This window comes from Silurus aristotelis (genome assembly GCF_946808225.1).
Source record: "Silurus aristotelis genome assembly, chromosome: 16".
Lineage (NCBI taxonomy): Eukaryota > Metazoa > Chordata > Actinopteri > Siluriformes > Siluridae > Silurus > Silurus aristotelis.
The window spans coordinates 3,771,319-3,784,341 of record NC_139589.1 but is presented as its reverse complement, the minus strand read 5'-3'; the positions used below and the strand labels follow the sequence as shown (position 1 = coordinate 3,784,341).

At 40.3% G+C, this 13,023-nt stretch overlaps 1 protein-coding gene across 2 annotated transcripts in view; it reads right to left on the bottom strand.

The window, feature by feature from the left end:
* The window catches only part of adamts2a (ADAM metallopeptidase with thrombospondin type 1 motif, 2a), a 72,258-nt gene that overhangs the window by 12,661 nt on the left and 46,574 nt on the right, over positions 1–13,023 (bottom strand). For both annotated transcript variants that reach the window (XM_083564514.1, XM_083564513.1), the window contains exons 8-14: positions 11,764–11,869; positions 11,077–11,220; positions 9,453–9,585; positions 8,438–8,551; positions 6,820–6,965; positions 4,288–4,463; positions 1,929–2,062 (exon numbers count right to left, since the gene is read on the bottom strand). In XM_083564514.1, coding sequence (XP_083420640.1) covers positions 1,929–2,062; positions 4,288–4,463; positions 6,820–6,965; positions 8,438–8,551; positions 9,453–9,585; positions 11,077–11,220; positions 11,764–11,869 — 953 coding nt within the window. The remainder of the gene's footprint in view (positions 1–1,928; positions 2,063–4,287; positions 4,464–6,819; positions 6,966–8,437; positions 8,552–9,452; positions 9,586–11,076; positions 11,221–11,763; positions 11,870–13,023) is intronic.

Sequence of the window (13,023 nt, the reverse complement as noted above, 5' to 3'; positions counted from 1 at the left end):
TGAGTTCAAATCCCAGCCAAAGCTGGGCCCTGAAGCAAGGCACTTATCCTCATAGCTGCTCAGCAGTATGAATGAGATAAATTCAGACTTAATCAGGGAATAAGTGGCTCAGTAGAAAAGATGTTGGACTTCTGCTCATAAGGTCATTTAAATCCCAGCACCACCTTGAGCAAGGCCTTTAACCTCATAGCTGCTCAGATGTATGGATGAGATAAATGTAATTCGCTCTGGATAAGGGTGTCTGCCAAATGTCATAAATGTAAATATATGAACAAAAGTATTGGGACACCTGAATTTTCACAGCCATATGTGATAATTCCACACACAAATTCCCCTGAACTAAACACAGACCTGCTCCAGCATGATAATACCCCTATGCACAAAGCCAGCTCCATGAAGAGATACTTTACATGGCTTAGAGTGGAAGATCTTCTCCTATAGACCTCTGACTTCAACTCTATTGAACACCTCTGGGATGAATTTAAAAGCTGACTGCACTCCAGGCCTCCTCACCTCACCTACATCAGTACCTGACATTGCTAACACGTTTGTTGCACGAATCTCCACAAGCACACCCTGAAATCTAATGGAACATCCTCCCAGAAAAGTGGAGGATATTATAACAGCAGATGGGGACAGTATGTGGAAAGGGTCTCTTATGGTCGTCTGTCCACACAAGTTTGTCAATAGGCTCCTTCCATAAACACCACGAAAGTCTCTGGACTATAGTATGGATTTTTGCAGGGCTGAAACAATTCATCGAGTAACTCAAGTAATTCGAATACAAAAATGCATCAAGGTGAATCATTTAGACCATTTAGCAGTGTGTTGCCCCACGGACCATTATTAGTGACGCACCACCACGCTCTGGACAGGTAACACAGAAGACGCTGCAGAATGAAAAATGGAGGAAAGTGGAGAAAACAGCGAGGGGCAAGAATAAGATTTAGGCCAAAGAAAACGCCAGAAAGTTTCCAAAGTTTGGGATCATTTTAAAACCTAAACATAAAGCAAACACTGTACAGTGCGATTTCCTTTTCAAAAGTAATTTGAAATAAATTTCTATATTTTTATTTATCATTTATTTCATTTACACATTTGTGTTTGCATTTTGATGTAATATGGCAATTAAATGGACTAAATAAGTTTAGTTTTCACAGATATTCTTGTGCGCAATTTCAGCAATAAACAACAATAAAGAAAATTTTTCCGATAACGGCAACAAATGACTTGTTCGTTTGTTGCCCGTCTTTTTTCTCTTCTATATTAAGTGTTAACCTTTAATAAAGAAAAAGTACTTCTAATCCTATTACTCGATTAATCGATGAAAAATAATCGGTAGAATGCACGATTACTAAAATAATCGATAGCTGAAGAAGATTTGTGTTTATTATTTTCATTTCCCAGTAGCCCAAGAGCTTACATTCTTCGGGAACACTGGTGTAAGTAAATTTTTCAAAGGTTATAAAAAAAAAAAAAAAAAAAAATACATAAATAAGCATTGTCCTTTGTGGATAAGCATCCTCCTTAGTCTCCTCATCTACCAGCGAATTTATGGGTCTGGTTTAAAAAGCGCTTTATTTTTATAATTTTTTTTTAAATCAACAGATAAAGTAATGCCAAACTGTTGCTGCCAAAAACTCATTACACGCAGCCGTAAAAAAATAATTAACGTTTTTACGTGCGTAACCTTGGCCCGACTTGCATTAATGCTCACCCCCACCTTCCACCTTCGCCCAAATTACTCATACTCTCCTGGAAATCTTAAACTGAAAGAGAAACAGGGAGGAGCCGACGTGAGCCGAACGGAGATTGCTTTTATTAAAGCTGACATTCATTTGATAGCACTGGAGGGGATGCATTCCAGTGATTGAATGAATGTGGTCTGTGTGTGCTTGTGTGTGTGAGTGTGTGTGTAAGTGTGTTACCTCGCACTCTCCTCTCACACAGACGCTGTAGGGATCCTTATAGGAGCAGCGTGTGCCGTCGTGTACCATCCTCTTCATAGAGACCACGTCACCAGTTTCTTTGGATTGGCAATACAGGTTGCATCTCTCCTCATCTACCAGGAAACACACAGACACATATGAGGGAGATGGAACGTCTCTTTGGAAAACAGGTTTTAGCCTAAAACTAGCAAAAGAAGCCTTTTTGACCCTGCAAAAAAAAGAATTCTATCTGTATGACCTTTTAGCCAATCAGAATCAAGTATTCAGATAGACCATGGTATGAGTAGCCAATCGACATACTTTCATGTTTTTTAGGAAATCAGAGAAAAACAGAGAGCCCAGAGAATAACCCACTTTAACTAACACCACGGTTGAGCTAAACATCACATTTCCCTGAAAACATTCAACACGCCCCTAAACCACTTTATTAACTGTAATATTAGTCAAAAAAGAACCATTCTGTGTTTATAAAAGAGTCGTTAACTGCTGGCTACCTGCATCCCATCTAAAACAAGAGCATTATGGCTGTTCATAAGGCAGACCATTCATTTCCAGTATTTAACAGTTCAACAGCACATGCACACCCTTTAGCCAATCAGAATCAAGTATTCAGACAGACCATGGTATGAGTAGCCAATCAACATATGGCATTCCACCAAAAAATTCCACCTTAACAGATGCAAAAGAATTGGACAATATTTGACCCTTAAAATTACTTAAATGCCCCCTGAAAACATTCAACATGCCCCTAAACCACCTAATTAACAATAGTACAATAGTATTAGTAAAAAAAACAAAAAAAACAAAAATGCACCATTCTGTAAATATAAAAGGGTCAGGCTAACCGCTGGCTAACGTTCCGTCTGAAGCAGAAGCAGTCTCATCCTGGTGTGGAGGAAATGTTATTGCTCCCTAATAGCATTTCCATTCGTCTAAAAAAACCCCCAAAAATCTTTCTTCCAACTTTCCCTCCTGCCATTCCCAGAATTACAGCCTAATATTTGTCTTGCATTCCCATTAACCTTGCACAGAAATTTCAAATCCAGTAACCGCACCTCAAACCGGAGTAATAATAATAATAATAACTACACTAAATAAAACATTTATCTCAACTCGAGCTGAATGATTATTCCCAATTCTGAGCCATGGTACTCTTACAGCATCAAAAGAGGACCTTTGTTGAGCCAGACAGACATGCAGACACACAGACAGACTGTTTCCATCTTCCTTTTCGTCTCGGAACTTCTGTTGCCTTGGTATTGCCCATTATGTAACGATGATGTATTGATGTCAGCTCAGTATGTTCTCCAGACTTCCCACAGGACCAGAACCCAAGCTTTAAAAAGCCAATCGAGCTTGTAGTCTTTGTTTATCACAAAAGACACTCATGTCCATGTTATTCAATAAATACACCTGACAAAACAAACACTCTTCCACTGCACTCTGACTTGCTCTAGAGATCTAGAATAAAAACAGAACCAAATAATAGAAAATCAGGAATACCATGCATTTTACTGTCCCTGTTCGGATTAATACCTGTTTCAGAACAATACAGCAAAAGTTAGTTGGAACAGAATCATCAGAACTGGACAGAGAAAAGATTAGACAACTGCTTTTCAGATTCTAGTGAGCCTGTGCCCACTGTAACCTCAGATTAATGTACTTTTCTGACTAGTGCGTAACATGAGGTAATGTGCTTCAACATGCAACATATTGCACATTCTGCGATGCTTTTCCGTTTAACTCAGGTGTAAAGTGTTGCTGCTTAAGTTGCTGTAGATCAGATCCTAATTTGCTGTAGATTAACTTTCAGTATCAACCAGTTTGGCCATTTATTTCTGATGTTTCATGCAAATAAATTTCTGCCTCACTGGGAATGTTTTTTTTGTTTTTCGCACCATCCTGTGGAAACCTTAGAGACTCTTGTGTGCAAATCCCCAAAGCTCAGCAATTTAAACTAAAAATTACAATTCATATTTGTATGCATATAATATGTTGCACCGCGTTTCTAGCATGTGATTGGCTAATTGATTAAGTGCATCAATGAGCACTTCATGTACTTATTCCATTCGCAAATAAGGGGACATGGCAGCTTATGGTGTAAGCTCTGGGCCACTCTTGGGCCTTTAAACAAGGCCCCTTAATCTTCTGCGCTCCAGGGGTGCTGTATCATGGCTGACCCTGTGTTCTGACTTCAGCTTCCTAACACTGAAAGAATTTCACTGGGCTGCAAGGGCACATGTGACAAATAAAAACACTATGGACTATATATATATATAAATATATATCTCACCCCCTCCAACATTTTATGCACAGCATATCATATGTCATTACTCACGATCAGGATGTTCATACGGCAGCCACTGGTGCTTGGTCCCCTGGTGCTCGAAGTGTGGATCCCACAACCTGCACTGCTCCTCTCGGAAATCGGTGAGATCCTTAGCGCACTCCTCACTGTTACAGAGCTGGAACTCGTAGTTATTTCCATAACACGTGCGCCCACCGTTGGCCGGACTGGAAGAAGGCAAAGGGTGTCACAAAGACAAAGTTGTGGCATTTCCACAGAAAAAACAGAGGTGAAAAGAGTACCTGAAAATCCCACTTGAGTAAAAGTATAAATACCTAACTGCAAAACCTACTCCATTAAAAAGTCACCACTTCCAATATGACTTGAGTAAAAGTTTTAGATTATCTGATTTGAACAGGACTCATATTGAACGTAGGCTCAAAGATGCACTAATTCTCAACACTAAGACACGTGTTAGAAAAAAAAACCCAAAAACAGTCGATTTGTGAGGTTTTATTTCCAAATTACTTGTACACATCAACACTGCATTAACCATCAACACAATGCCAGAATGAAGCAAAGATCGAAGAAGTCGGTTGGAAACAAAGACAAAGTAGTAAAGCCATCTTCCAAAAAACAATCTTCAAGTAATAAAATTACAGTATCGTGTCACAAAGAACCATAAGTATTCCATGGACAAACCAAATTGAAGTAAATATCAACTCTTCTGCAGAATACATAAGCCAGGGAAGATAAAATTGCCTTTATAAATGTAGTTGAGTAGAGAGTTAAAGTGGCTTATATCTTTGAAACTGAAAATTTGAAAATATTTTTTATTGGAAAAAATATTTTACACTACTGTGAAAAACCAGGAACATTTCACAATCTTCTATCAAGTGCAGTTGCAACTGTGCAGCAGTTTGACACCCGAGATAAAAACGTCCCTAATGGTCCGTACTTTAATTACCAGTGGTGAGCCATGCATTATACACTTACCGTAGGTCTCCATTAAGCGCCGATGTGTAAAGTAATTTCTGAATTGATAGACCACAGCGTGGACACTACACACTACAGAGCTTCAATACGCAACTCAGAGAAGATGAAATAAAACTTTTTACTTAAATAGCATTTAATAGGTGCTCTGTAGAATCCATCTGAAGGAACATACAGAAACATGGCTAGCATGGCTAGTCTCCCAAACTGGGGGCATGGTAGTACTATGTGTTAATGATTTGCTACACAAATCACGACCTGTAACGATCAATTTGACACTTCACTTCAATAAATGAATATAAGCCTGATGCTTGAGTGTCAACGGAACAGAAACCGAACGCAGCGAGGTTTGTCATATTTCCGAGCGTGGAAAGGTCGAGACGTGTGGAGGATTAATTTGTCAGGAATCAGTTACTTGCAATAAAAGACAATTATGTTAAAGGACGATATGAAATGAAACGGCACGCGCCGGTGCTGAAACCGAACAGAACGTGGAACAGCTGGACGCTAGACTATTAGTTTAAAAAACCCATTTAATTAGCTGGGGGAGAACAAAAACGCTATAAGTACTAGCTTAACCTGTAGCCCAGAATGAAAAGCATTTGCAAAAGACTAAATAAAGAAGTGGCACCTGAAATCCATCTCTGATGTGATGATGTGCCTGGAAACGATGCCAGTAATTTAACAAGATTAGTCTTGCAAGTAACACCGTTGCTAGGCAAATCTAATCTAGGGTTTTTTTGTCAACCGAGTATGAGGCAAGACACACGCATTTGATCCAACTTTTATCCAATTGTGTGCGACGAGAGACACACACACAGACACAGCTCGGCATGTCACCAGCTGCTCTAGCTTCCCGAGTTCTACAGGAGCTACACAGAGAAAATACGGATTTCTCCACTAATGAGGTGCCATGCTGAAAGAAATTTCAGGTTGTCCGGCTGCACATGTGGATGTGCGGGCGAACCCTTCAGGTTGTCCTTTGCTCTAGAGCAGGGGTCCAAGTAAATTTTTTCTTTGAAGGCCACATAACTCTTCCTTTCTTTAATTGGTCGGTCGGTAAAAGAACATTACATGGGCCGGCGCATTATTACTATCATAATGACATTTTTTTATATTCGTTGCTATTGAAATCAAAAGATTTACTTGCTTATGCATATGCCTGGTTGGTGGGTGAATCTAACAAATAACTAAGCATCATTAATAACTGGAGGGCGGCCGATCGTGGATTTTATCGATACAGAAACCTAGGTTGGAATCGTACTCGCGATAACCGATTAATCAACCGCTAGTTTTTAAAATGTATACTGGATTAAAAATAAACATAACAGTCTCACATGTAAAAATAAACAGCATGTCGCGTCAGTGATTCGCCCTTGAGGCTGCTTTCATAATGGCAGCAGAGCAGAAACCGGAAAAACTATCCGGATGGATGAATCTTAAGTTCTTATTGTGGGGGAGGGCCGTATTCGGCCCACGGGTCGTAGTTTGGGGACCCCTTCTCTAGTTTATGAATTGTGTAAACATTTCCAGCTGTGTGAGCCATGAATGAGAATGCAGGCAACGCGTGAAAGTGCGTATTGTACTGACATTGGATTGTCACACTGACGGGTACGGAACTGGACGCCCCCTCCACAGGTACGGGAGCAGGAGCCAAACTTTGACCACTGGCCCCAGTGTCCATCCTGCCTGAGGATGTCCGACGTCAGCTTGATACAGTGACCCTTAAAACAGTTCTGCAGAAAAAACAAAACAAAAGAAAAAACACGAATAAGGCAGGGTAATTGTGAGTGCTTCTATCCTACACTATATGATCAAAAGCCTGACTTTTCACCCACTTGTAGAGAATGGCTTTGGATGCAGAATCATGCAATTAAAAGACCCCAATTTCATTCAGTTTAATGCCTGTTTAACAATAAAAATGGTCTCAAAGCAGTTTACAGAGATAAAGCGGTTATAAAAGAATGTATAAAGTTTGGTCCTTATAATTGTGAGTTTATCCCTAATGAGAGAACCAGTGGAGACTGTAGCAAGGAAAAACTTCCTGAGATGGTATGAGGAAGAAACCTTAAAAGAACCGAGACTCAAAATAAAACCCATCTCCATCTGGGTGCCACCAAATGTCCATTCCTTACAGTTAATCATTGTTAAGGTGTGCAGTGATCGGCGATAAAATGCAAACTGTGGTCCTGAGCCACTGTAGCAGACTGTTGATATTAATTACAGTCCAAATTTATCCTCATAATTCTTGAGTTGCTCAGTAACTTCATCAATCTTTTCATCATCTTCTCCCGCTTATCCGTAATTCGGGTCGCGGGGGCAGCAGTCTAAGCAGATTCCCCAGACACTTCTCCGTGTCCAGGGATCGGGCTGTCAAGGCCCCCGCCTTCGACTGCTGCCCAATCCTCTCAACACCGGTCCCTTACGGTCCCTCATGCAGGTGGGGAGCCCACGGGAAGGCGGCCCCACGTCGCGCCAACGTCACGGTCCTTGATTTATTTTTCTCGTGAGGGTCCCCTGGAGCATAGAGGGTTAAGGGCCTTGCTCAAGGGCCCAAGAATGGCAGCTTGGCGATACCGGGGCTCAAACCCCCGACCTTCCGATCGGTAACCCAGCGCCTTAACCGATAGAGCCACCACTCCCCCGTTCATCAATCTTCAAGGCTGTTAATGTGAAACCATCCTCAGATGCACAGTGTGGTCTCCAATTTAAGAGAACTTCATCCAATCGAGCAGATCCAAAGATCTGGTAACTGGTTCACCAGGAGCATAAACCTGTTCCAGTATGACGATACCCCTGTACAGAAAGCCAGGTATTCTTTACATGGGTTGGACTGGAAGATCTCGGCCATAGAGCTTTGACCTCAACCCTACTAAACACCTTTGAGATGAATTTTCCACGCTGACTGCACCCAAGACCTACTGATCTCACCTACTTCAGTACCGGACTCAACACCCTTGTTGCTGAGTAAATAATAAATCTTCAAAAGCACACATTAAAATCTAGCAGAACATCTTCCCAGAAAAGTTAAAGCTATTACAGTAAATGAAAAATAAATGTGGACTGGGATAATTAAAAAGCACATGAACATCTTAAGTTCAGGTGTCCACAAACGTTTGTCCATATAGTGCATTGTGAGGCTGTGTACCTTCTGTGCTTTAACATAGGATTAGATGTACTGTACATCATAGGTTTGTAATAGCTGTACCTTTCCTGCAGCGCACTTGGTGCCATCAATGGGAGGGCCTTTCTTTGTCTTGCAGAAGAATGGGTTCTCAGGGTGGCTGCACCACAACTGCTTGCACGGGTCGTAGGTGCTGTACTAAAAGAAACAGTCACGCTCGCATTCACACATGCAGCTTGCAAGGCTAGAAGACAAACCACAACACTATAACGCACAACCAGATCAGATGTCTGATGAAGACTCATGTCTACTTTTAGTGTAGAAACTAGTAAAAGGTTCCACATCGCAATTTTTTCACTATTGACCTGTTGATGACCTGCAAATGGTCTGACCACATCAGCCCTTAAACAAAAATACTTCTTTTTTTGAGAAATATAGTTGATATAGTCAGCAGTTGATAGTTGATTGCTGGAATTGTCAGCTATCTGCAAAAATTGATACCGATAGTTTTTCCGGGTTGTGCCCATTGCTGAAGCGGCTTATAAAGCGTTCATTACAAGAGCGGCCTCTAGAGGAGAACCACTGATGATACAGAGTGTGCTATATCATATCTATTAATTATAATATATTTTTTATTATTTATACAGTATAATTTGATTTATTAATATAATTAATATATTCATATTTATTTAATTTGGCACATTTTCATGTTTTGGTAAATCAATTTTTTTACAATAATATTCAGTTCTATTTTACATGGAGTGTTATATTTGGGTTATTTTTTATCCAGTATCCATATTAAAAACTATCGCTTGATTAATTAATTAGTTAATTAATTAATTAGTAATCTGGAGGAAGGAGATGAGGCTTGCAGAGAGTTTAAAAAACCTGCTCAACTGTCAATTATGGTGATTATGTGTACGTTATAGTTTTTTTTTTTTTTTTGCCAGGATGAGACTTTGTGCTTATTTGGTAATCCCAGACGAATTTTCGAACGGTCTCATTCATTTAGAAGAAATAATAGATGGGGAGAATAAGCATCAGTCATAGTGGTTATAGGTTTGAGGGTGAAGGGGTCAGCACGATGTGTCTCACTCACCGCTGTGCACATCATGTAGCCCATGCCGAAGTCAAAGCGGCACTGCTCGTTCATAGAGTAATGCAGACCAGGAAGCTGAGGCAGTGAGGGCCACTCGTGATCGAAGGGGTCGTCGCGCAGACACTCGTAGGCGCTGCAGGGAAACACGTCATTGTTTTGGGGTTTACTAATAAAAACGCTTGACTTATTGCTCAGTTATTCATATTTAATAAAAAAAGACACATTCAGCGAAATAAACCTTTACCTCTAACCAGCCATAGCTAATTATTTCCCAATCTATCACCACAAAGTTGGAGGTATATAATATTTTTGGATGCTTTAGCATTAAACTAGATTGAACTAGATAACCCAAACCTGTTCATTGCCTCAGAGCACAAAGCCTGCTCCATGAAGATGGTTTACATGACTTAATGTGGAATCTCCAGCCATAGAGCTCTGACCTCAACCCTACTGACTACCTTTGGGATAAATCAGAATGCAGACTGCACCCCAGGCCTTCGCACCTCACCTACATCAGTACCTGACTTCAAATACACCCTCGTGGATGAATAAAATCTGCACAATCTCACTCCAAAATCTAGTGAAACATCTTCAAAGAAGAGTAAAGGTTATTAGAACAGAACCCTAGGACCGAATGTGGAGTGGAATGTTCAAAAAGCTCATAAATCTTATGGGAATCCCAGCACCACCAAACTGCCACCTTTGGGCCCCTAATCCTCATGTGCTCAGTTGTATGTCGTCCTGGATAAGGGCGTCTGACAAATGCTGTAAATGTAAGACATTCCTTATCCGAAATGACATTCGTACATCTGAGCAGTTATGGGATTAATGGCCAAGAAGTGGCAGCTTGGTGTGGCTGGGATGTGAACTCAAGACCTTCAGATTCAAAGTCCAATGTCTTAACCGCTGAGCAAAAGCAAAAACTTTCCTGCACTTAAGTTAAAGCACAAATCCCCTTCTTTCTGACTCGAGTTAAAATAGAAAAGCATACATTTTGGATCTCGCCTTGACGAAAAGAACATATTTGGTTTTAAGTATCAAAAATAAGATTTACTGATCTGTTTATTGACTCCTCCGTTCTCCTGCACATCAAACCTTTATAAGGAGAGACTTTTCTATAGTCACACACACAGTGAGAGAATCCTTATTCCACACACTCTCACAAAAAAACAAAAAAACGACGTTGCCAAGAATGACACGTTTTCCCTGAAATGTAGTGAGGTAAAAAGTAACAGATTACGGGTTCAAATATACTGACGTGAAAGTTTTCCGCAAATAAAATACAGATAGTACTTAATTACGGTAATGAACTCAAAATACATCCTGACTGTCCATCACAACAAGCCATCGAGCATCAGAGCAAGTCATGGTGAGATGTGCAGTCTTCATAGATTTCTGCTCCTACATCTTTTCTTCCTTAAACTTTTTCCTACACTTTCTTTAATGTAAACCCCGTAACTTTCGCTGCCGTTTCCTGTTTCCGCGTCCGTGTCCGCACGCCCACGATCTGCTTTCCGTGTCCACCTCGAAGGCAAACGTAAGTCAAACACCTACACGTTATCCGGCGAGCTCTGTGAGCAGTAAACACCGCGTTTGTCTTGAAATTGAATGATGGGAGTCTTACTTGAGGTATTTGCTGAGCTCTTGCTGGCTGCAGCGGGACCAGTGGAAGCGATGGAAGGCCGCCTGCACCAGCGGAGCCATGATGCTGCCCATGGGTACCTCGTCTCCGCACTCGTTACCCTGTCCATCATGTTCCATCCCTAATCTGGCCATCCCAATAACACAAACATACAAACATACACTTAGTCTGTACACATTTAAACACTTAATTCAGTCGAACATGCATTTATTTAGCATTTATTCCCATAATTAGTGCCACCCGTCAATAGAATGCTTCGGAAAGCATGATTATAATAGACATTTCTTTTCCTTCTCATAAAATGTCAACTCAATATGGCTGCTCAAAGCAGGAGACACACAGCTAATATTTGCTTTTAATCAATTAACACAGATATATTGGAATAGAAGGATGGTAAAGGAGGCAAAAAATGCACAGGACATATAAGGTCTCTGGGCTGCCCCTCATCTGAGCACATTTTCAGGCTGAAGTGCTTCATAAAATATTATAAAGAAGTCTAAAATATTTAGAAACCGTCTAAATAGAGTATTAGGACTGCTTATTTTAAGCTCTAAGATATCTTGTGAATGTGATCCCGGATGTCCAGAGGTTTGCGAAAGAAGATAAAGAGGAAATAAATAAGATCAAAAGCTTTGTATGTGGGTGCGATTGGAATTTTGTGTTTCTCACACGTGTCCCGTCTCATGAGCCACCACAAACGCAGACGAGAAACCATCCTCATGATTTAGAGTGCAGCTCCTGACTGGGTGACACATGCCTGTCACAGGAGCATAACCTGTACACACACACACACACACACACACACACACACACACACACACACACACACAAAGAAGGAAAAAAAATATTATAAATAATGAATATTAATTATTAATAATTAATCATTAATAAATTATTACAAATATTATATATATATACACACACATTTGTATAATGTTTTGAACATATTTGCACAAGTAAAAAATTTTTATTTACATATAATTATCAGCAGATGCGCTATACTTTTACTATTATTAGTATTAGTTAGAAAGTGACAAATAATTTGCAACCAATATTTAATATGTAGATTGATTTCTCGTGGCTAAACCGTTTCTCGAGCGCGTTCTCTCAGCGCTGCTGCTGCTACGCGAATATGACGCATCACAACACCACGGAAACCGAGGCGTGTCCTTAAAGTCACAAAGAATACAGATTAACATAGCAGAGGTAGAGCTGCATCTTCCTGCACACAGAACAAGAAAAGAACGGCACTACAAAGGCGTGTTTCTGAAAGGACCATGCGTTAGGAGTCAGAAGGCACTTAAGTAAACTGATGTCTGTCTGAACCAAAGAAACTAAAATGTATTATTCCGTATTGAGTTGCACAGCATCATATTTTTTCTATTGCATCATATTGCATTGAATCACATTCTGTTGAATGGAATCAAAATCGGATCACATTGGTCGCTGATTCATATGTATCTTCAATGTGTTGAAACGTTGGCTATGCCATAGGGTAAACTGCTTATACATTTATGAAAAACTGGATTTACCTTAATCCATGTATAGTATGAACTGTCATCAAATTGCTGCACGAGCACCATAATGTCCTCCCAAATTTTCCCCTCTATTGTTTAAAACATTTCACAAAATGGTCTATTACTGGCATTTCCCTTGTCGGCTGTTGACTGTGAGTGACGTCACTTCACAATACAAACATGCCCCATAATATGGTCCCCCCTAAGACTTGATTAACAGCTTTCAGTGCAAGGCTTTGGAAAATCGAATGCGAGAGGAATTGCGATAACTTTTGTGTTTTGGCTACACGCACGACGCAGACAACGTCAAAACGCAAACATGGTAATCAATATTTCAATTTACATATGACATGGTCATAAGTGTCTTAAGACAAGGGAAATACGGTTGCAAGTGGACTTTGCTTTTCCAATC